The 25,294-nt window shown below is 35.9% G+C and overlaps 2 protein-coding genes across 4 annotated transcripts in view; one reads left to right on the top strand and one right to left on the bottom strand.

The window, feature by feature from the left end:
• PARPBP (PARP1 binding protein) overlaps positions 1-9,988 on the top strand; it is a 33,442-nt gene extending 23,454 nt beyond the window's left edge. For 2 of the 3 annotated variants that reach the window (XM_054167769.1, XM_054167768.1), the window contains 3 exons: positions 1,263-1,344; positions 8,683-8,787; positions 9,555-9,988. In XM_054167769.1, coding sequence (XP_054023744.1) covers positions 1,263-1,344; positions 8,683-8,787; positions 9,555-9,917 — 550 coding nt within the window. In that variant the 3' untranslated portion in view covers positions 9,918-9,988. Of the gene's footprint in view, positions 1-1,262; positions 1,345-8,682; positions 8,834-9,554 lie in introns of all 3 variants that reach the window. The other variant, XM_054167767.1, reaches the window with a different exon arrangement.
• A 438-nt stretch (positions 9,989-10,426) lies between these two features.
• On the bottom strand, positions 10,427-12,122 carry PMCH (pro-melanin concentrating hormone). Its single transcript, XM_054168083.1, has 2 exons — positions 11,184-12,122; positions 10,427-10,681 (listed from the first exon to the last, which is right to left on the bottom strand). The coding sequence occupies exons 1-2, from the start codon at positions 11,424-11,426 to the stop codon at positions 10,427-10,429; spliced, it is 498 nt and encodes a 165-aa protein (XP_054024058.1). The 5' UTR covers positions 11,427-12,122.
• Positions 12,123-25,294: the final 13,172 nt, after the last annotated feature.

Genomic DNA, 25,294 nt, shown 5'->3' with positions numbered 1-25,294 from the left:
CTCTTTAATTTAAAATGGCTTTTAAAACTCTTCTTTCTGAACAAGAGTGCCCGTTAAGTGCTTTAATTTCATTTACCTCATTCAGATTTTTCAGCTGAAAATTTTTGCGGTAAGGGTTCTCTCTTTCTGATTTTGCAGGTTCAACAGGTATTCAGGCTTTGGGGCAACTTTTTGTTTGCTACTGGTTTTTTTATATCATTTCCATCATCTACCTGTTCTAAAGGCAGGTGGTATTACCCTTCAAAATTTACTTCTCCATAAGGAATACTTATGTTGATCTGGTACACAAAATAATCTCTCAAAACCCCATTGTTGTGGGCATTGAAAAACTAACCTTTTCATGCACCGGAGGGGCAGTGATGGTTTAATCAGACACTTATCCTGAGGGATCATCAGTTGTTGGAACAGTGGGATGCTGAGAATTTTGCTATAGTGGGTTGCAAAGAGGACTTATGAGCCAGAACAATAGGCTAGAGTGTGCTGAAGCTACATATTTTGACAATTCATACAGCAGAAACATTGCAAGGTCCTGCAGAAATTTTGCGACACAGAAAAATTGAAATAAATAATGAGCTAAATAAAATGAATTTTATTTATGGAATACTTGAATGAAATGAGCTAAATAAATAAAATAAATTAGCTATTTTTGAAAAAAAAAACACAACCCAAACTGTCCTCACATGCACACTGGCATACCATAAGCATAAGCAGAGAAGTAATTATTTACAGATGCACAGATTCATTCATATTTGAAGACCCAAAAATCCTCTTACGCATCAATTTTTTGCACTATGTGCATAAAAAATTTTCATTATTATGTGTAACTATTCACATACTGAAATATAGGAGGGTGCATTTTGTTTGAGTACTTCTATTGAAAAGTTTGTAAATACAATGAAAATTACTCTGGATGTCGACCAGATGCTCTTCAAGGGGGGTAAGTTGAATGATCACTTTGTAACCCAATGCCAGCATTACAAATAACAATATTGTGGCTGCAGAATATTGTAAAGATACTGCAAAATGATAGCAGAAATTAGAACTGTGGGTCTGTTTTCATTATGCTGTCTTCAGTTGTCACAGTACATGTGGTTACTTAGGAAGGGAGGTAACAAAGTAAAGCTTGGAGAGAGAAGATACCCACCTTGTTGTTCCTGAGGAGCATGGTATGGTAATTATTTTTCTTAACTATTTGTGTGTTAATTATTTTTCTTAACTATTTGCTTTTATGTGCTCTAAATAATTAACTCTTTTTAATACAGATCTCCAGTACAATCAGATGGATCTTCTCCAAAACCTCTTAGACAACGTATTCAGAAATCTTTGGATGACAAAACAGTCAAGGTACTGTGTAGAGATTGCTCTGAGACTATAGATGCACTTATAGTGCTTAAATGCTAATACTTGGCTAAAAAAAGAAGTATAATTGTGCTAATTGGCCCAATTTGAACTGTGTTGTAATCTGAATGGAAATGTCTAAAACTCCAGAAGTAAAAAGCTTTAAACTTAAAAGCACTTCTTAATGAAGCTGTCTTATTGGAGAAACACTGAGTTAGTCTATATTTCTTCATGTAACCATCTGTGTATTTCAGGATTATAGAAATAAATCTGAACACAGGTGTGTGATTTCAGTTCTGATAATACAGGCATTCTAAAAGTGCACTTTCTAAGGGACTCTTTTTATTTGTAACACTTTGAGGACATTTCCATATTTCTTTGAAATAAAGATGCTAATGTTTGGTGTTTTGTAGATGGAATAGAACATTACAAGCATTTTACATTTATTTATTTCCCTCTCTTCCCCCCAAAATTGTGAGATCTGAAGGCTGGGATTATGGAAAGGGGCAAGGTTTGTGTCTTCCACAGCATTTTAACAGATGCCTAAATAAGTAGTGACTTAGTGTTTTCTTATAAACATCATCCAGACAACAGGTGGAAATAAGAGTTTCATTAGTATATATTATTATGATTACTTCTAATGGAAAATATCTTTCTGCAACTTGACATGATGGGAATTTTAAACATACTGCATGTGTGAGAAGCAGGAAGTACTGTGAAAAGGATTGTCAGTATTTCCAGCATTTGTTTCGAATATACTCCAACTTCATTATGAGTGGTATTTCTTTGCTTAAATCTCATAGGCAAATTATGAAACATTGAAACTGATGAAGGATCTCCTTTATATTAATTTTATGATGAACAGCCTATTTAAAATGCAACTTGATGAGTAAAGTAGCAAAACTGTGCATTGCTGTTTGCACAATACATTGAAATAGCTTTCTTATCTAAATGGAGATTTTGCAATTGGATTCATGAATAGATGTATTCAGTACCAAAGCACAAAAATTATCATCTTAAAGTAATTGCCTGTCACATTTCAGACCTTTACTGGAAACTTACATGGTTTATGTGAGAAACTATCAAAAATATGAGTCTTGAGACTGATTCATGTTATGAAACTATTTTAAGTTTTTTTCACACAGTTTTTTTGGGTTTTTTTGCTGATCAAAAACACCAGATTACCTACCCTGATTTCTGTGCCAACAGAAGGTCTTCCAGAGTTGTCTGAATAATTGAATGAATTCTACTTCAGGAGTAGGAACTGCATGCAAACGTTCATTGTGACAGTCTCCTTTGCTGCCTTAGTAGTACCTGACTTTAGTAATTGTTCTGTGACTCCTATGATCCTTTTTAATACAAGAATGTTTTTGCATGTTTCTACTCTTTTATGTTTTTCCTTTGAAGACTTTGTGGGACCCTGTCACTGTTGTCTTTTCTCTTTCTATACCACCTTTGGTAGAAGTTAGAATACATCTACAAGCAGTTCAGCTTCTATATCATAGTCTGAATACCCAGATGTTGATCTTGAGTTGGTATATTCATATTTCCTAGTATATTTAGTGCTAAGGGTGGTATCCTGCTTGTTACTACTTCACTCCATAACACCTTTGGAATATTTTCTGCTCTATCTGTATGTTTGTTAATTTTCAGACTAGTTCTTTTAGGTCTCTGGTTTTTATGTTGTTTCTTATGGCTGAAGAGATTTTCTATATGTATCTGTAGAACTCATTATCCTCTGATTTTTTTTTCTTTTTTCAGTACCTTTAAATCAACCTCTCTCCAAAACTTAGCAGTGCTTTGTATTGAGATGAATGGCATTTATGATGACTAATTTCAGTTCCTTTCTCTATGAATCCATATATTTCTTGTCTTGGGTCATAAGGTCTCCTGGTAGAAATAAATTTTGTTCTGTCTTTACTGTGCAGCACATAGCACAATGAATTCCTTGTCCATGACCATAGATCTCAAATGCTGTAGTAATATATATCACCTTCTTACACTGAATATCAGTCTTCATTATTTCATAGAACCATTAAATGGTTGCTTGTAAAATTCATAATTGTAAAATTTGTTATGCATAATGCATTCATGTTTAACAATTGACTCAGAAGAGAACACATTATACTTTTTTATTTTCCCAATAAGACAGTAGCAATGTGATATTTCTTCAGTGTCAATGATTTTTCTGAGAAATTTCTTATGCATTATATGTGAGGGTAGCATTAGCTCTATAAAATTGTCCTAAGGACCTTTGTGTCATGCTGCCATGATTAGTCAGTAGTACAAATCTGTGATCTCTCGTAGAACTTGTGCCATAGAGGTCCCCTTTTCCATGATATTTGAGAAGGGAAGAAAAACAGAGTGTTGTATGCCGAGTCCCATCAGGATGTGTGTGTTGAATAAAACAAAAAATTATAAAAATTCAGAAAGTGAATGGAGAAACACTTCTCTAAAAAAATTAAAAAAAAGAGAGAGAGAAATGAAAAGAAAAATCATTATGTCCTCTCCTTGCTTAAGAGGAACAGACATCTCAACATCTCAGCTTCTGCAGATTTATGTGGAGGAGGGCCAGCTGATAATATTTAGACCTAGGGCACGACATCGTGTGTATGTGTTTAATATCTGCATGAGAGAGTGGATAAAGTAAACAGGTAGCTGTGACTTGGAATTGGTGTTTAAAAATAAATCTGTGGGTCTTTCCATTGTGCCAAAACAAATTCCTGGCAACACTGGAAGACAAAGAAATATTTTTGTCTTTCAATCCTCATTAAACACTGGAAAAGATGCAGAAAGATCACCTAACTATAACAGCATTTGTTAGGAGGCAAAGCTGTCACTCTTAGCCCTTGAGGAGAAAGAAGCCTGGGGAACTAGCATGTTGCTTTTTTTCATTCCCTCCAGCAGAATCAGGTAAGAGTAATAATAAGGAACTCAGATCTTCCTCCAAGAGACAATTTAGATTTCTAGTTTTATCTGTTTAAATGTCTTCTAGAAAACAGTGTTTTGTGGAAACAGCCTTTAATTCAGAAAGGTTTATAGAACATCTATTGAGTTATGTATCATGTCAGCTGTTCTTTCCAGTCTTTTCTGCTTTATAAAAATATGTAGAAAGTTTAGTTGGACAGGAAAGAAGTATTTTATCTAAAAAGCCTTCATCCAACCTTATGTCTGATTCTTTGAGTCATACTTCCATTCATCTGAAGTGGGTAGATGCCTTATTTGACTGCTTATTTTGTTGATTTCAATAGGGTTATGTAACTCCTGCTTACTGGTGGCAGAAGAATGGAAGGACTCTAACAATCACCTACTTTCTCTAGGTTAAAAAGTAACTCGAGACAACAAAAATGTTGTATAATATTTTTATCTTTCTTCTGCACCAGAAAAGATTGATTAGACTTTCAAGGTGCAGGTAAAATACTGCTCTTGAACTAGTGGGATTGGGTGAAACAGACCTCTAGGAGTCAAGAAAGAAGGAACAAAAGCTATTAGGCTGTGAGCATGCATTATGAGAGAGTAAAAGCTCTTTTTTTTTTGTAAACTTGGGATTGTTTTGGCCTTTTGATACATTGTTTTAGAAATCTTGCTGTATTTTTAACACATTTACCCTGAAACAGCTGTAAGGACTTTCAGTAGTTTGGCATGTTTTTTTTCTTAATGTAATTGGAGACAAGCTTTCCTATATGAGGCACTATTTCCCTCCAATTGGGAACACAACTGTAGTTTTAGTTTTAAAAGGAATTTGTGGCTTAAGAACTCTAACAAATCTTGGCACACTTGAAGTTCATTGTAATTTTACTGTGTACAGAAATCCTTCCAAGGATAAAGCTCCACAAAGCAAAAAATCCCAGTCTGCCTTTCTCATGTGATTTCTTCATGCCTATATGAAATGACTTAATATCTAGCTTCATACACTGCTGTTATTTTTCATTGCTTAGTTTCCTAAATGCTGTTACTTGAGAGAAGTGGTTTGCCTATTTGTGATTCCAGTACAAATAAACCGTGACTTGGAAAACTATGAACAGGAAGTAATCAAGAGTTTTCTGCATGCCCACTATAATTTTGAGCAGAAAATTCATGCTAATGGAGAAAACAATCTCCCTCAGGTAGCAGTCTCATCTGTTGTAGCAAGAAATATATTCCACTTCAAAGTAAGTAATTATGGAGAACAATAAGCCAACTAGTAGTTTCAGTGTGTATAGAATATGCTGAAAATTAATATCAGGAAGAGAGATAGGGAGGGGTGTAAAAGGTTATCTTCAGCACAAAATCTGAAAAAGGACTTTGGTGTCAATTGATAAACCACACTTGTGTAGAAAATGCTATTTTTGTTTCTAGAAGACTTCTGAACTACTTTTCTGGGATCCATAGTGGTGAGTTTTGAATATTTTTTTGAAACCAAATAATGAGCTGATTTGAGGCTAAATCAATAGTAGGTTAATCTGGGATAGCAAAAGGCTGGTCCAATGTCATTATAGGAAAAAAAAAACAACAAACATCTTACCTGAGCTGTTCAGGACATTTTTTCATGTTTGAATAACATGATGTTTTGGTTTGGTAAAGATACTTACCATTGATTGTTTTGTTACTCTTCCTTTGCAATCCTTTCCATTTTTCAACTTTGTCTTTCAACGTACCTTTTTTTTTTGAAAGGACAAAGGGTAAGGGTGGAGAAAAGACATTTTCTCTTTTTATCTCTTTTCCTCTTCCAAATAGTACTCTAATTGTTTGGCTAGAAAATAAAACCATGTGTTTATTGTTACTGATGTAGGTTTTCAAATTCTATTATGCCATTCCAGTGTATAAACCCCAAATCTCAACATTCTTAGTAACTAAATATTGGCAGTACTGTTTGTATGCAGATGCTGGAAGGAGATCTGGAAAGGATTATCAACTAACTTTTAGAAATAAATAGAGCATGCACCATTAATATTTTGTATAAAAGTGAAGGTTTTAGATTGGCATTTCAAGCAACTGAAAAACTTCTCTAGATACAGATGTCAGGGTGGGAGAATATCCTGCTTTATCTGCTCATTAGGATCACTAATTATTCTTCATGTGCTGAAAAACTGTCTTAAATTCTGTCATAGTTCTTTTACAGATGAACAGCAAAACCAGCAACTCCCTTTTTTCTGAATGCAGCAAAATTTCTTTGTACAGGGATAACAGCAACATCCCACTTGCTTGTGAAGAGGAGAGAGGATAGTAAGACTGGGTTCATTGCTTGCCATTTGTGTAACAACCTGGTTAGCAAACTGAGCTCCTGACATTCTTTTGTTCTTCTGGAGCTGTGGGTCGTTGGGGTGGTACCTTCAAAGCAGTGGATTTCAGGGAATTTAAAGAACTCCTATTTTTAAGAACTATTTCAAGCTGTTGACAGGCTTCATTATGTGTGCTACTTAAGTTGCTAATTTTTCTGTTGAAATATCCCAGTGACACTCTACTTTTTAATTGTTAGACTTGTGCTCTTATTCTGCCTTCAGGCCATTAAAATTTACTTACTGCTGCCTCACTCAATATAACACAGTTGTTTTTCCTTGCGAATGTACATTCCTAGACTAGTTGCTAAGTTTGACTGCTTCAGAGAATTTGGTCATGCACTCCTGATTTAAATATAACCTCTAGAGCAGTGGTAGCACCAGTTGAAACAGTCATATTTGGTAAAGCTTTTGTATACTGCTTGCAAATGACTAAAAGGTGTGTGATGCAATACAAAAAGTTTTGAAGAATACTTCAAGCTTCAGTGAAGTTGAAACAGATGGATTTGTGCTGCAGGTTTTTCAGAATTTGAGCTTGACTTCCATTCTTTGACTCCATGTATTCGAATTCTTGCAATCCAAATTAGTGAAGTGTCAGATGGGGTAGAAAAAAAGAAACCCTTACATCCTAAAAGTTAATGGGATTTATTTTGTTTTATTTTTTATTTTATTTTGTTATATAATAGAAACTATCAGCCTTTCTTACTCAATTCTTGTCTTTCTTCATGCTGTGTTTATTAGAGCTTCATCAACTCAGCACAAATTGTAGTTTATTTACCTCTTAAAATATGAATGTGGTAGAACTCTGCATGAGTTGTTGTGTAATTTTTGATGTGTGTTATTTGCTGAACAATAATTAAGAAGTTAGGGAATTTTGAAGGATTAAGTATTTATGAAACAGCTGTCATTGGGAAATATTTTTCTTAATATTACAATAACCTTAAAGAAAATGTAAGCCCCTTGTACTGTGTGTATTGTAGTTGTACAACAGGATGTTGATTAAGTTTGAGCTAGATTACAGTTGCATGTTAAATTATTTCAAGTTTTTAAGCTTATTCTTGGGATAGATCTGCCTTCAAAAGACTTTGAAAAGAGTATGACATAGGCTTAATGACTCTGAGCTAATGCATAAACCTGAAGCACAAATGTCTATGTATATAGTCTTACCTTATGGTAAATGTTTTAATTAGAGAATAGATTGACACTTATAAAAGATTAGAACTGTTGAGAGTCAGGCTGTCTGGTTCTGTGTTAAATCTGCCTTTCTCAGACTGTTACCTGGCATAGACAGCTTGTGGTTTGGTAGTGATGGACAATTGGAGAAATTGAATCTTTTTAATTTTTAAAGAGAATACTGAGTTTAAAGTAAAACTATAGATGTACAGACATATCAAGGCAGAAAGAAGATCTGTGTTTCTCCTAGATGGAGATGAGCGTGCAGAATCAGATACAGTAGTGTTCTTCAATATTACGGTTATCTGGCAACTTACGCTCTGTGTGATTCTGTGCTATTTGGGTATATTTTGACAAATGTGTAGACATTAGCATTCAAAGAGGAAATAGCTTTATTTTGTGACTAAATGGGAAGTCTGAATTTTGGCAAAGAAAATATGTGCAATAATACTTCACATTCGCTTTTTAGGCATATGCATATTGCAATTTGGTTTATTGTCTGTCATTCGTTTTCATTGTTGCTATTATGCTTTCCTCTGTACCTGTAGAGAATGATAATTGTTGTAACTGTGACAGCTATTCAAAATGGTAGAACATGCAGACTATCAAAAGAAGGTACTAACTTTGAGAGAAAATCATGGGTTGAGGGTTTAAAAGCTAATCTGAAACTCTCTGAGAGATGAAAAAAATGTTACAATTACTGTAGGAGTTTAACAGAGTAATTTAGTAGTGTTCTTGGAAGCCTTTACACTTTGTGAATAAATATTTGAAAAAGAGCATACTAATTTTTCTGGTATTTTAGTGAGCTAAAAGCTTTCCAGACAGAAGAATGGGCAAACTTACTATTTTACTAGTCTTTCAGGTATTGTAATTTTTAAAATAATTAAAGCTAATACCAGATTGCTATTTGCAGATGAAGCAATCTTCACTCAAATCTCAGTTTGCATGTACATATAAAAATGAGCTGAGTGAGATAAAGGGTCAACATTTCCTCAGCGGTAGCCAAATTCCAACTTGCATAGACCCTGCACCAAAGCAACATCTAAAAGCTGGAGATGTCACAGGTAAGTTGTAGTTGAATTGAATAATTAAATGTGATAGCTAGTATTTCAAGTGTTATTAAACAAAACTGTAGTAAAACTAAAGTATAAATCTGTTTTCAAGAGAAAAAAAACACAAGGCAAGACAGGATTCATTGCTCTTGTGTTGTTCCTAGATGGAGATGAGCATGCAGAATCAGATACAGTAGTGTTCTTCAATATTACAGTTTTCTGGCAACTTATGCTATTTGGGTATATTTTGACAAATTAATTTGACAAATGATTAAATATCTTTGAATCTGCATTATGATTTTAATGCAAACAAAATAGACAAGTATGAAAAATATTTTGATGCTCTCTGGAGGTTAAAAAGTTGATTATATTTTGTGTGTGTAATGTTCCTTATTTTACGAAAGTAAGCTAAGTAAAATTTGCACAAAACCCCATATTTTGCTCCACTGTAAAACACATGATGTAGATAATTTCTATGCCCTTCAAGCATGTTTTCTAATATCTTAAGATACAAATCTACTTCTCTAATTTAGTTGCTGTTCCATGTTTTTGAGCAACATCGGTTCAAATTGTCAGTGCACTTAGGAACACATAGCAAATGTAGCTGCAGTGCCCAGCATAGTTTTGTTTTGCTGATAAAGCACTAGTTTTGATTTCAAAAAAAGATAAATCACATGTCTGTCCTCTGATACAAAAATGTTGAATAATCCCAGGTAACTTTTTATTTCTTCACATATGTTTTTTATGTTCTTGCATGACAGAAGGTATGAATTCATGTCTTGATGTACCAGTGCTTGGAACTATTTCTGAAAATGTTCACCAGACTAGAAGTTATACAGAAATGGGAAGGCTGAGTTGTCAGCCAAGAAACAAGTACTCCAAGAATGAACAGATGGATTTGAATAATGACAAAGTAATCTGTGATAAGGAAAGTGAACCATCTTTGCAAAAAAATGCGAAGAGACCTAAAACTTCGAGCAACCCTCAGAAGGAATTGGATAGCAGAAAGGATGGAAAAAGAAAACACAGCAAAACTGCAAGCAAGAATAAGTTGATTGCTGGTCAGGCAAAATTAACTCACTATTTCCGACTCTAAGTTTTTGTTTTGACACACATGGCATCTTGACTGGTTCAGAAGCTTTTAGAATTTTTGTGAGAGAAGGATGAAATTCTTCCTCTGACACTCAAATAAGCGGTAGTTGGTGTGTAGGATGAGACCAATACAAGACTGGGTTATGCAGAAGTCTTTTATTTCATGTAACAATCCATCATTAGTAATTACAGCTATGTTAGTTTATTGTAATGAAGTATGTTTCTCTCTCCAATATGATGGGAAAGAATTTTTGGATGCATATGTATAGCCACACTAAAACACAGTAAAAGATTACATTGACTTTAAAATGTTCAATCTTCCAAGTGAAGGTGGTGTGAATCAGTGATTTCAGGCTTGCCAGCATGGTCGATAGACTCTTCCCAGCATACACCTGAGCACTACAGGAAAAAAAAGTAGTCTGCAAGTTTAAATCATCAGAGAACTAGAACTCTTCTATGGCCTCTGGAAATAGTAATTTAATAAATGCTTCCTCCCCTGTTCACATTATGACATTAGAGTTGAACAAAAATGGAGTAATTTCCGTGTAAATTAAAGATATACTTACGGTCAAAATCTCTCCTCCCTATAGGGAATTTAGGTGAATTTTTTTCATCTGCAGTATCCCTTTCCTGTATTGATTCAGTATTTTGAATTTCAGTGTCAGCTGGAAAAGCCATGGCTGCCTTCAGTGCAAGATAAGGTAGTTGCTTCCTACCCATGTTGATTGCCATAATATGGTTTAAGGAATCATGTCTGGAACCTGTGTCCTGTTTTAAGGGAAAACAAGAGTGGCAGTTTATTTGGAGTCAATTGTTTTCACTTTCTATACTTGTACTTTATATTTAGCAATGCATATATTTTATCTTTCAAGGGGGGATTTTAAAAGTAATGACCTGTGTTACATGTTTGATGGAAATGGTTTTATGATAAAGAACATGTTAAAGTAATGATGTACATTTGGTGAGTTAAAAACCTGTTGCTGCATATAGGGACATGCTGAATCAAGCACAAATACAGGCTTTTTTTCCCCTCCACAAGTTTTGACTGCATTGTAGTTCTGTAAAAATCAGGTATCTTTTATTCATCTCTCCAAGTTACACATTTAACATCTTGGAATTAGAAAATGTATTCTTGATTATAGTACACAAAACTAATATTTGTGTATCTCCACCAGGTTATTACTTTTAAGTTATTGTGTTTATTTTCTAAAGGACTATAAAGAGAATTTCCATTTTACAAGAAAGCCAAAATGTTAAACGCTAAACTCACCAAAACTTTCATATTTCTGTCATCCTCTTCATCCAAAACTCTGCTGTCTTCAGTCTTATAGTGCTTCAGCAAAGGTATAGCTCCTCTGTTAGCAGTTCTATCTCCAAGAGTTTTTCCAAGATTTAATGTAGTTAACAACATATCTTCATCTTCGACATTTTGCAGAGATTTGGAAACTGAGAGTAGAAAACCTTGAGAAAGAAGAGAGAGAGAGAGAATTAACACATATGATGATATACACATTCTTAGTTACTTAATGCTTGCATAGAAGTTGAGTTTTCAAATTGTAAGAAATCTTTTCCTGTTGTAAATTAGTATCTTCCACATCTGTGCCCACTTTATATATTTTACAGATTGAATGGAAACTACTTCAGTGACTAATGAGTTCACTCTTTAAGAATGACTCATATCTAGGAGTAGCCTTTTCTATAATCCTTCTAATCCCATCTCTTGTTTAGAACTACTTAAACGTTTCTTTAACATGGATAATTTGTTTCTTTGTATGTTTTTCAAACAGCACAGATTAGTTCCTTTTGATGGATCAGTATAACAAAGTTCACAGAAGAAGTGATGTCCATTTGTGTTGTTTATAAAGCTTTACCTCTACTTGAGGCAATTTAAGAAAAGGAACTTATCTACAGAAGAAAGATAAGACTATTGTAAAGGTGTGATCTATCACAGTTTCTGATCAAAAATGAATTCACTGAAGAGCTGAAAAGCTTCAAGTTTAGTAATAGCTTAGGCAGCTGCTGTGTTAGAGCTGAAGTCCTTATTTCATATTTCAATGTGCACCAGGTCATGTTACATTATTTAGATCTTCTATCTAAGATCTCTATTAATACCTAAGTAATTATCTGTCTGCATCCTCATTCTGAAAGTGGATCTTTCATAGTTACAAATATAACAAGTCTAATATAGCCTGATCTACCTGATAAGAATGTGGAATGAAAAATAAACTTCAGCTTTTATTTTGAAGTCTTTGGAGTCTACTTACTGTGCTGTGTAAATGTAGAAAATGTTTATGTAAGATACTTGAGTTTTTGTAGGGTTGGTTGGTGGTGTTGGGTGTGTGGATGTTTTGGGTTTTTCTACCTAGAAAGCAAATGGGACCACCTCAAGTTTAGCTAATTTCCTAGTGATACAAACCATTTATTCAGTGGCTGTGTGCCTCTTAGCTGGTACCCATCTCTTAAATTCAGGGTTGTTCTGACTAAACAGAGCATCAGTTCCCCTTGTTTTTCCTCTCTCACTCTCCATTTGATTTTTTCCCATTTTCTCTCTGTGTGGTCATACTACAGGAACAAAAATGCCCTTCACTAATACCTACCACTGATGTGGTGTGAAGGTGAAAATAAGATTAATATTTAACAGTCTAGAGAATTCTACAACGTGTCAGTGGTATCACCTGATAGCAAAAGGCATGTATGCTCTGTAGTGGTACTTTTCATTTGGCTTGTGATACACAGAGCAGGAGCAGTCCTTTGAAACTGCAAGGGCAGCAAACCTTGCTTTTTATATGTTGGTATATGAATTAAGAATTAGGGAAGAAGCTATATGTCCAGTATAAGCTTCTGCTTATCTGAAGATACAGTACCCATAGGTAGGAAGCATGTAACACATGGCTTGCTTTCAAATGCTTCTCTTCCATTTAGTACAAAGCACAGTTAAAATAAAAATTACTTACCTGGATCGGTTGGAAAGTCCAGATATCTGCAATGTGTATGGAAAACTTACAGTGCTGCCCCTCCCCTTTCCCCCCACTCTCCTCTGGTGTTGCTTGAACAGGTTGTTCATTTTTAAACTTTGAAGATCCAAGGTGATGCTTGTGGAAACTAGTGGAACCTCCTAATTAGACTGTTAAGAAATCAATAGCTGTGTCTATAAATTCACTTCTTTTCCCCTCTTTGGAGCAGCAGACGATGTTTGTTACATTGCAGAGTTGCAGTGCTCTGTGTATATCTCTTCATAATGCCTCTGGGAATCTTAACACTCTGCTGTCTACATTTTTTCCTTTTTCTCTTCAGAGTTTTAATTGCAGTAAAAATGTGAATTTTTGCTATATCAACCACTATGTTTTATTATTGTCTATCAAATTAGCATTTTATTTTTTGTATTAGTAGCCTGGTATTGCTTATACAGCAGTGACAATTATTTTGAGAAACACTTCTTGCTTCTACTTTGCATCTTGTTACAATGAAACATGAACTCTTACAGCACATTATATTTCAGATGTAAATAAATCTTTGACATGCCTGCAATTTCTCTTGCAACTCATTTTGAATTCTTCTTGGAATGTATTATAAGCCAACTGTAGTATTTCTATTTGGTTGTGTAACTAATTGCCATATACAACTGCTGCTCTTGTCTGGAAATGTTGGAGCTGCTCTTTGTCTCATACAGGAGCAGCTTACAGCTCTGTGGTCCCAAACAAGGAGCACTCCATGAATGGAGACAGAGGAAGTTCCATGGTTCTAGACTCCTAGGAGCAGGTCCATGGTCCCAGACAGGAGCAGGTATGTGTCCCCACACAGGAGCATCTCCACAGAGATAGGAGGCAGCTCCATGGAGGGAGACAGGTCCTGTCTGGTACTATTTTTCTTCTCTCTGGGACAATGGACCTGTGAGCTGCTCCTGTCTCCCTCCATGGAACTGGTCCTGTGATTCTGTGACATTGAACTGATAAACAATCTACTATAATGCCTTAAAACCAAAACAAAGAAAACAACAACAACAAAGAAAACAACAACAACAAAGAAAACACCCCCCCCAAAACACCTGCATGCAGAAATAAATTTGTTTGTGTTTTGTATTTTTTTTGTTTTGTTTTGCTATTTAAAGTTTGGGTCAGCATGAAGTTTGCTATGTACATTTTTTTTTTCATAATTAAAAAAGCCCCCTAATGAAAGATCATTCCTCCTCAGTCACTGTAGTCCCATGTGAACTAGCCAAAAGGCTATACTAAAAGCAAGAAACTGCAATCGCACAGTAGTTGCCTTACAATCATGTTTAAGCATGACTGACTATATATTCTGCCACTGAAAAATGTGTTAGGTAAGCAGTTAATAAGAAAGTTAAAATAACTTCTATCTGAAGCATTCACAGTTACGCAATTATCACATTTTAACCAGAACATTTGTTCTAGTGTGACCTTTCATGTAAAACAAACATATATATAGCCATAAAAAATACTTTTAGTTGAGAATTTATTCTGTGGAAGCATATTTGTGCTAAGTACTTCTCAAAGTGAGAAACTGCTGGTAGCGAGAATACTATTCATGGAAGGGGTGACAAACTACTACAAATGAAATGGTAAATAATCACATTTGCTTTGTCCTTTTTAGAGCATAAAAAGAAAAATGGATCTGTATCAGCAAAGTGCTTAAGTCCATTTCTAACTTGTCCAGGTCTTGAGTATAGCTGGTGGTTAGCCAGGGCAAATCTTGCATTTTGCAGCACTGATCCTGTGTTACTGTCCTGTGTTACAATGATTACACTGTTCTATTGCCATCAAAGTTCCTAAAATAGTTTTTAATGTCGTTGTATATCTATCTGTTCATCAGCTGCTGTTGCATAACTAGGGCAGTTTGCATACTACAATGGGATTGCCAGTAACATTATGATAGCTTTTTCCTAGTTCCAGTTTGGGGGGGGGGGTAATGTGGAATCAGGGAAATTTAGTAAGATAATGATGCATATTAGTTCTTGTTACTGGCATTTAATTTTGCTCTCAAATGAAAAAATTACATTAGAGTAATTCAGTTGTAATACAACCCTACACTGATTTGAAAAAAACCCATTCTTTAGCAGAATGGTGGCAAAAAAGTATTTCTCTCTGACATACACTATCCCATTCAGTTCTTATATCTGGCTGGCTCCAGAGGGGAAGCTTGATGAGAAGCAAAAATATTTGCACTGCATATTTTATGTCTGATTCACAAGACCTAGGTAATTTATTTACCTGTAGATTATTCACTGAGAGATGTATTTGTGGCTTAACTTTGTATCTGAGTAGAAGCTGAATTTGTTACCTGACCTCATTGGATCTGCAAATAGAGGGCAAAATTCACAAAATTATCATGATGCTATTCTCCTTTTGCCTATGGCTTAATGGTCAGGCATTTCTCCTTCTCTTCTTATCCCATGAAAGTCTTCCAAGGAAATTCATGAGGAAGCCAAAGTCACCTTCTTGAAGTCTAGTATTGTGATCATGCTTTTTGTCTTCCTCAGAAGACCCTTAACACCACCCTTTAAAGTGGCTGAAGCCAATCCTTCCCACATACAAGGTAGTCTGCTGAACCAGCACATGGGGGCTTTCATACCATGAGTGTCACGCTTGCTATGTAAGAGGCGGGGATAGCATGGGCTTTTGGTGAGCGGTTGCATGAGGGTGTTGCATTTTCTATTTCCTGGCTTTACTTTCTATGCTATTGTTATTCTTGTTGTTTTTCTTCGTGTTAAACTCTCCTTAACTCACAGGATTTTGGGGTTTGCTACCAATTTTTTATTTCCTTTCTGCTGGGGAGAGGTGGCTGTCTGCGTAGTGCTTGGCCATGTCTGGGTCTAAGCCTGTGACAACATCCCCAACAAGCACTTCCATGTTTGTATGATGTCTAGAAGACCACCATCAGTGCTCTTCAGGAAGCTCTTGGATTATATCTGCCCTGCTGCATTGTTTCTCCAGTGCATATTGAGCTGGTTCAAGTTCCCTGTAAGAACCAGGGCTTGCAAATATGCTGCTACTTCTGTGTGTCTGCCGAAGGCCTCGTCTGCTTCAGTGTTCTCACCAGGGAGCAGATGCACAATATAATACCACCCATACTGGTCTGCTCTTTAATATTTATTTATTAATAAAAACTACTCTCTCATGCAGTTCTGTCACATGAAGAGCAACTCTGCTTCCTCATCTTCCTGGCATGCCTGGTTTTTTCCACTGCGATACTCCAGGTATATGATCCCTCATACCATGTCTTCAGGATTGTAACAGGATCCCGCAACTGCACATAGATCTCTTAATTCTTCATGTTAATGTGGTACAGTCTGATTTCTTGCTAAGAGTTTGAAAGTTGTTTCCAAAGTGTTACCTTGTATGTAGTTCTTTGTTAACATACACATACTGGAGGTGATCCTGCTTAAGCTATTTTGTCTTCACTTTCCCTCACACCACTACAAGCCCTTTGTTCATCAGCTGGGGCTATCACTTCCTGACATGGCTGCTGGGGAATCTCTCCCTTCCCTGACAGGATCTAAGAGCATGAATCTCATCTGAGAATGTTTTGTCATTAATGTATGGCTGAGGCACTTTTGAAAGTGTCACTGAAGGTAAGTTATAAGTTCACTTATTAAAAAAAATTCTTAATTTTACTTTGTCGTTTAATGGTGTTCACTGAGAGATAGCTAGACAGATGTATTAGTCATCAATTGGCATTCAAGAATCATTCATACCAGGAAGACTGGAGAGAGAAGAGTTTAGCTAATAAAATGATTATGCTTTCAGTGACAATTTCTAAATTGTTTGTAAATGTTTAAAGCCACAGCAGTTCATAAATTTCCTAGGTGATAGACATTCACTTACGGATTTATATGCTAGAAACATCTGTAAATAACCTTAAGCAAGGATCTTAAGTATCACTTTTGTCCTTATTTGAAGACTTAAGGTGAAGCCCCACTCTGATAGTGTATTTCATAGGTATTTATTGAGTTTCTGATCATTAGATTCAATTTGTTGGCTAGCTAGTTGGAAAAAAAGACTCTAGTATTAAAACCTTTATCTTCCTATATTTGACCAAAGTTATCTATTTATATTAGACTCCAGGGGCTGATTTTCTGCAGTTAGGTGTCTAAGCTCTTGATTTAATTGCATAAATTACATAGGTTATTGTCACAGCCTGTGAAAAACAAAGCAGCAGCTGAATTTCCTTTGCTCTAAGCAGTGAGGTTTAAGAATTCTTTGCATCAAAATATGCATTGAGATTATGAACTTATGAACTTCAAACACGTTTTATAATTAATTGTTATTGAGTTATTTTCATTTAATAGCATATATAGGCTTAATATACCTGAAACTTTGAACCTGAAAATTAAAGTTGGGTTTTCTTTTGCTGTTGCTCACAATAAGGCAAATGTTATAAAACAGCAGAGTCATTAAAAAAAAAAAAAACAACCAACAAAAATGTATTAAAAAAAGGAGAGCATTTTTGAATGTTCTGTTGATAGCTATGCACATACATAAAAGGTATGTTAACTCTGTGAAGTAGCCTACTATATACAAGAATGCTGCTGTTTCCCAGGTATTACATCTTATCCATTCAGTGTGACAATAGCTTTAGGCATGAAATGAAACTTGGGTTGCTGCTATTTCAAACTTATATAGAAAGATGCTTATGACACTCCTGGAAACACTACGTAGGATTTCACTTATTTCCTAGATTTACATTGAGATAGAAGTCATTAGCAGTTTGCATTTTGAGAGCATTGTTAGTACAATACGATGGTATGAGTCACTAAAAACTTAATGACATAAAGAATAACAGCCTGAAAGAAAAGAAAAAAGTAGTTCATCTAGAGTGCTGCATCTGGTTTAGTATATTCCGATCAGAGATCTGAATTGCCCTTTTGTGTCTTGTTTTTCAAAATATGAATTGAGTTCTGGCAAAAGGTACTGAATCAAAGTTTTGAAACAATTTCTCTGTTGATGCTTTTGTATTCTATAATCATGATATAATGATGCTGCATATAATAGTGTTACATAATACTCGTCAAAAATTCTTGACTAATGTTTCATAACTGATTTTCCATAAGCATCAACAATTTAATGGAGGAGCGGAGGGGTTTTCATTGAACAGATGTATTTTTTCAGTTTTTTTGCTAAAAGATATGCTCATGGCTGTAAGACACATAGAAACTTCTAACATTTAGATATTGACGAGTAGCAGCACTTCCAGTTTAAAATTTAATCTTCAAACCCTTTGAATAAAAATGATGCAATGCTGGGAAAACATGTAGTCTATGAAAGACAGAACTCATAATAACCATCTGCACATTTATCTTCATTGTACGTATGTGATACATTTTGAGAGACTCCACAAAGAACTTCAGTATATCTACTATTTTCTTTTTAAACAGTTAAGTGTTACTATGAATATCAATATTTCCATGTGCATAAAATGTTACAGTGAGATTTAATTGCATATTTCTCCTAAGATGGCTCAACATCATATGTTTCCTCCAAGATCAGTATGAGTTTGTTCTGCACCATGTCAAATCCTGTTTCTGATTTAGCGTAACAAGCACTGTGCAAGAATACTTTTTCTCCTTCTTGGAAAAAATGAAATCTACAGTAATTGTTGACTGTTATTTAATTTTTACCTGGATTTTTTATTTTCTTCTTTATTTTTTTTTTTCTGGTGTTGACCTTCTCTATACAACAAATTTCCATTTTTCAGTCAAATATACTTTCATGTTTTAAGAAAAAGTGATAGTTCCTTTAGAACTGACAAATTTGTCTTTGTTTAAAAGCAAGGTATGTAGGTATCAGTGGAAGTCTCAAGCAGCAGAAGTTAAGGAAAAATAAAAGAACTTTAGTAAATTAACAAATTTAAGAAATTTGTGCTTGGATGCTGTCTGATTGCAATTCCCATTTCCTACTAGCTAGCTGAAAGCTTTATGTAATTTCCACTAACACAGGAGTCTCATCTTATATTGTTTGGCCCTTAGCTGGATTCCTTCTAATTTCTTTTCAGTTTTTGTTAGAAACCCTATTGGCATTTTAAGAGACTTGCAGTCTGTAGGAGTCATATTATACAGAACAAGAGGAAGAGTCTGTGCTTGGTCCTCTGTTTAACAGGAAGGCTGTCTTCAACAGAAGTGCTCCACTGCTTTGCTTTTGCAACATATCATTACAATCAGTATCATTTGTTCCATGCTTTTTCAGCATCTGTGAAGCAGCAGCTGGTTACTGCTTTCTTCATCATCAAAGTGCTTTCAAGGACATTGGACTAGAAACTTCTAGGAGAATTTTATTAATTTGCAAACACAGGAATGTGAGGATTTCAATGTTGGTTTCAAATGTAGGTCAAGTAAGATGTCAAAAATTATTGGAGAAGGTTCATCCACCATGGAGATGTGCATGGTGCTCCAATATGAAAAATCTTGGAAGCAATGGAACTTTCTTATAATTTTGGTGATTCTCCATTATTTTGATAATTTTAATTTTCTTTGTTATAATTTATTTTGCCAGGATTACCAGAAATGAGATTCATCCCTTTAAATGCAAATGTTGACATGAAATGTCTGCATTTGATACACTTCTCTCCTGGTGTTTGCACAGCTCAAACAAATAAATCTTCATACAGCAATCTGGGCATGTCCTAGCCACATCTAATCCTTCTGGAGAAGAGGAGGCTCAGGGGAGACCTTATTGCTGTCTACAACTATCTGAAGGGAGATTGTAGCCAGGTGGGGGTTGGTCTCTTCTCCCAGGTAACCTGTGACAGAACAAGAGGATACAGTCTCAAGCTGCGCAAAGGGAGGTTTAGGCTCAAGGTGAAGAGAAAGTTGTTCAGAGAGAGAGGTGCTAGCCATTGGAATGGGCTGCCCAGGGAGGTGGTGGAGTCACCATCACTGGAGGTGTTTAGGAAGAGACTGGATGAGGCGCTTGTTGCCATGGTTTAGTTGATTAGATAGTGTTGGATGATAGGTTGGACTCGATTATCTCAAAGGTCTCTTCCAACCTGGTCTGGTTCTATTCTGTTCTATTCAACACCTACAAATTGCATTGGTGATCTACCTGCTCGCATTTTACTTTTGGCACTAACAGCAAAATTTGTACATTTAGATTTAGAAGGCGTTGTGCTGCTCCATATCATTTATTTGTTGTTATGTGCAAGTGGGATTCCAACTTCTTGCTGATAATAATTCAAGGTAAATTTTGGGAAGAGAAGATCAAAAATGATCAGCACTTAGGTGTTTTAAACAGGTAAGAAATGGTGGTATCACTTTCCCCAGAGAATCTCATTAATTTTACTCTGTTGTTATGAAACTGTGGAATTGTCATGGTAGGAAGGGACCAACCACCCTGGTCAAAGCAGGGTCAACTGCAGTACATTTTTCAGCATTGTGTATAGTCTGAATAGCTCCAAGGGTGGAAATTTCATGACTTCTCTGGCCAACCTGTTCTTCTGTTTGACTACCTTTACAGTAAAGTGTTCCTCCTTAAATTTCAGTGCAATTTCCATTACTCTTTTCCTTTCACTGCTTACAGCTGAAAATAGTCTGACTGTCTTCTTTACTGTCTTTCACCTGACATTCCTAACTTCTTAAGATCTCTCCTGAACCTTTCTTCTCATGACTAAAAAGTTCTAACTCTCTCACCCTCTCCTCTGATGTCAGAAATTAGAAACTATTTTGGACAGGTGAGGAAACCATATTTTATGTCTCTGTAGTATAATTCAAAAGTGTACTCAAACTCCCTTATTGATGATGTATTTTCGTTATTCCTAATAATTTTATTATAGGTGTGCCACTGCTGGTCCTAAAAACACCACATTTTCCCCAGCTCACTGTTTAAACATCTCCTGTGTCCTATCCATGTGTCTTTACTGTGTAAAGTGAGAGAACACACCCAAACATTGAATATTTATTATTATATTCTGAAAAATTAAAATAATTGCAAAGTCTCTGCAGTTGTGCTGCATTTAAGGTGTGGTGAGTGGAACTGATACTCTGCAATACAAAAGTATGTTTCTTTAAAGGGTCTACTCAGCTTTTGATTTCTGTCACTGGGAGGTAAAATTACTCGTAATCAGCACTAGGAAAATCTCATCTTGCTCCATGCCTTTTGTATCCTTCTCCTAGCTTTTGTTTGGGTATTGATTGTGTTTGGCTTCTCTTTTATACATTTGCTAAGATTACTGAACAATTTTTTAATTAGTTGTAGAGGTAGAGGGTTTGTTTCTAACTTACTGCTTCCTGCCATGTGCTGTTCTTTATGTTAACTTTCAGGCAGCATATTTTTAAAGTCATTTAAGTTAATGGTTAACTTACTTTTTCTGTTTTCCCCTTTCCCCCTTGCCTATGTGGTTATGTGTTTTGATATTGTGGGGGAATGTTATCATAATATTGCCCATATTGTTTTTTCTAGTAACTGCATGATGCTTCAGATGTCTTGCATCAATTACATTAGGCCAAAATCTATGATTTCTAATTAGTAAAATTCTTGACTACCGTAGGAGTTTTGCTCAATTTAGGATATGAAAAATTTGGCCTGTAATTTTGTCTGTACTAAAAGAACTTGATCCTGCTTTCACGAAATAAACCTCATATTCTTTTCTCTTGGTTTTCCCTTCCAGGATCTCATTTTCTCTAAGAAACCTGGCATGTAGAACTGGCTGACAGGAATGTTGTCTGATGCATGAACTTGGAATGTTAGCACTGTGAAGCTTGGTGCCATATCATGTGTGTTTTTCATAACATTGGGAAGGATGAGTTTCCAGTTTATTCTTGTTGACAGACCCAGGATTTTTATTCTAACAATGCTTTGACCTGTTATATCTAGGAGCAGAACCTCTAGCTGGGAAGCATACAGAAAGCCATAACCTTTTTAAGGTAACCAGTCTCAAAGCAGGACACCAAAACTGAAAGACTTGATTTCCTCTCTGAGTTGAGTGACATAAATACATTCAGAGTTATTGTAGATGTTTTTTCTATAACTTATGTTTTTACTTGTCTGTTACAGTGTTGATAGACTGTAAAAATATTTGCTTTGCAGAATAGTCATGCTTTATGTCTTTCTCTCTAGTAAAACAAACAAAACCAAACCTGAGATGAATTAAAACCATTCTTTGGTTTCATTAATATGAAAGGAGAGGCTTTCCATTGATCATACTAGATTTTGGATAGGATTCTTAGGCAGGCTCATAGTCAAACTATTTTTAGTTTTCTAATATAAGGAATATGTAATTATAATACTTAGAGCTTCTGTTACCTGTTGCACATAACATATGTAAGTGGTATTACTCTGTCAGACTTGCGTCATATTTGAATTGTCATACATTCAGCTATACTGAAGGCAGCATAGAATCATAGAATTGATAAGGTTGGAAGAGACCTCAAGGGTCAGCAAGTCCAACCTGTCACCCAAGACCCCATGACTACTAAACCATGGCACCAAGTGCCACATCCACTCCCCTCTTGAACATCTCCAGGGATGGTGACTCCCCCTCTAAAGGTACCATGTATATCATATTAGGCAGTCAAGTGAGAGTCAAATTCACTGAAGCTTACAGAGCCGAATATACTGAGGCTACAATTGCTGCAACAAGTTAGAGAAGTGAAGGTACAGAGCTAAACAAAGATAGGATGGGGGACAAGTCACAAAATGAGAAGGCAGAACTGAAAGCAAGCAAACAAAAAAGGAATTGTTAAAATCAATGAGGAGAGGAACCAAATGTGTGCTGCTTAAGTATCCCCTAGTATACTTTCCCTATGCACCAGTTTCTCAGGCTGGTTTCTCAGTGATATCACTGCTCCTCTTTTTTGTTCATAGCAGCCTGGTACAATCTATTATGTAGGCTCCCGTGCCACTGGCATATTTGACTTTCTTTTCTTGTATGGTTGTCCTTAACTCTGCATTACACAAAACTTTGGCTGCCTCACATCCATGTGATTCCAAGGGGAGAACAACAACTATAGCAGAAGAGTGCCCTACTAGCTGTGAATATGCCAGAGGGCCAGAATGTCATCCAGAGGGACCTGAACAAGACAGTGAACCTCATGAAGTTCAAATGCAAGGTCCTGCATGTAGGTTAGGACGATCCTTGTTATCAATAGATGCTGGGGCATGATGTGATAGAGAGCATCTTTTTAGAAAAGGCCTTGGGGGTACTGGTGGGCAAAGAGCTAGATGTGAGCCAACAACGTGCACTCGCATCCTGGGCTGCATCAAAAGAAGCACAGCTAGCAGGTCGAGGAGGGTAATCCTGCCATGCTAGTCTGCTCTGGGGAGACCTCACCTGAAATACTGAGTCCAGCTCTGTGGGCCTCAACACAAGGACATGGACTTGATGGAGAGGGTCCACAGGAGTGCCACAAAAATGATCAGAGGGCTGAAGCACCTCTCCTATGAAGCCAGGCTGAGAGAGTTGGGGTTCAGCCTGGAGCAGAGAAGGGTACCGGAAGACCTTATGGTAGCCTTCCATCACCTGAAGGCTGGACAGGGACTTTTTACAAAGACATGTAGCACTAGGACGAGGAGAAATGATTTTAAACTAGGGGAAGGTAGATTTAGATTGAACGTTAAGAATAAGTTCTTTACAATGAGAGTAGTGGAACATAGGAACCTGTTGCTCAGGGAGGTGTTGGCAGCCCTGTCCCTGGATACATTTGAGGTCAGGCTTGACAGAGGTCTGAGAAACTTGATGTAGTTGGGGACATCTCTGCTTACTGCAGGGGGAGTTGGACTAGGTGACTTCTGAAAGTCCCTTCCAACTTAGTGCATTCTAAGATTCTATGATCCTCACATCAGCGGTGTAATAAATGTGCTTTAACTTTCAGGATTTACATTGCTATGAAGGTGGAGAGCTTGCCTTGACTTCTGTGCCATTGAAAGCAAGAAAGCCACCAAAATTATTAATTTAAAAAAAAAAAAAAAAGGAGCAGAACATTTTGCATGCTGAGCATAGCCTTGAGTGTCTGCTGAGAATTTGCACCAGAGAGAACCTAAAATAATACTGAATGAATCTAAAAGTGGAAAGAATTTCTTCTTTTCCAGATGTAAAATAAAACTCATTCTGTTTGCATGTATGTCCAGTCAAAAGACACTTTTTAAAATTTGAAGTTAAGTTGTTTATAATTTTCAGCAAATTAGGTAATTTTAGCAGAATGCTGTGTGCATAGTGAATTTCAACATGTACATGAAAACCGGATTTTGGCATCTCCGATGCAGAGCTGAAATGTGCAGAATATAAATTTTGAACTCAACTGTGCATATCTCTAACACTCTGCTAAATGCTGAACATTTGGATTGCACTGCATGGAGTCATTAATATCACTTACCTGTCAGACAATGCAGTTAGTGGAATGCAACAATATTCTATTGTGTTTTATTTACTCTGACATATGTTTCCCAAGATTAAATAATCCCAAACCTTTCAGGCTTTAAGGTGTTCACTGTTGCTGTGTAAGAAGGCTTGTCACAATATCTCATTCCTAGATTTTGTGCTAATAGAAGGGTGAAGTACTAATATTTAAAATATTAATTATCTACTAAGATCATCCTGTGCACACTAGGAAAAAAAATGATGACAGTTTGCCAAGGACATTTTTACCACTGTTTGAAGGGAATGTCTGGAAATGAATTTTTTTTCAGTGGCTACATGTAGGTGTGATGTGTGCAAATTCACAGCTGAGAAAGATGGATACTTCTTGGATATTCCTCTCTTATGTTCTCTCCAGTGAGTCAAGCAGATGCTAAGGTAAAGCCAGAAGTTAAAGTTAGCAGAAATTGCAATGTAGAAATCAGAAATTACTTCTTCAGTGTCTCATGATGTTTAAAATTCTACAGGGGCATAGGTGTGCGTTTGTTAATATGGATGTCCAAAATGAATTCTCTAACCCCAGAGCTGCGAACTGACAGTTAGATGTGTCCCTGGGTCAGCTGGCATTCCTCTTCATGTTCCTCTGTATGCCCTAGAACATTAAAATGACAATTTTGAATCAAATGTTTTCACCTGAAAATGCTGCTATGACAATACAGAAAGCATGCATGTAAACATCTATAATGAAATGGTTTTTTTTTCAGTGACAAGTTTAAATTCTTGAAATGTCCCATAGTATATTTCCCAAATATGTTTGATGCAGTTGTCTGACTGTTTTGAAAGTAGGAAAGAATGCACTATAATTTCTTGGTTATGATTTGATCATAAGGTGAAATTATTTTTCTTCAGCCAGTCATAAGAGAGTTGCATGCCTTTACATCTTTCCTCTTAACCCAGTATGTAAACAGAGATATCATTACCAAGCCTTTGAAGTAAGCAAAACTTTAGTCCCCTTCTCAGTAAATTGCATTACAAATAATTGTGAATTAGTGAATTTAGTATTTTGCCTTTTCTGTATTC

This window comes from Dryobates pubescens, chromosome 15 (assembly GCF_014839835.1).
Source record: "Dryobates pubescens isolate bDryPub1 chromosome 15, bDryPub1.pri, whole genome shotgun sequence".
Classification (NCBI taxonomy): domain Eukaryota; kingdom Metazoa; phylum Chordata; class Aves; order Piciformes; family Picidae; genus Dryobates; species Dryobates pubescens.
Note: the sequence above shows the minus strand (reverse complement) of the source record. Positions and strands in the feature narration are given on the sequence as shown.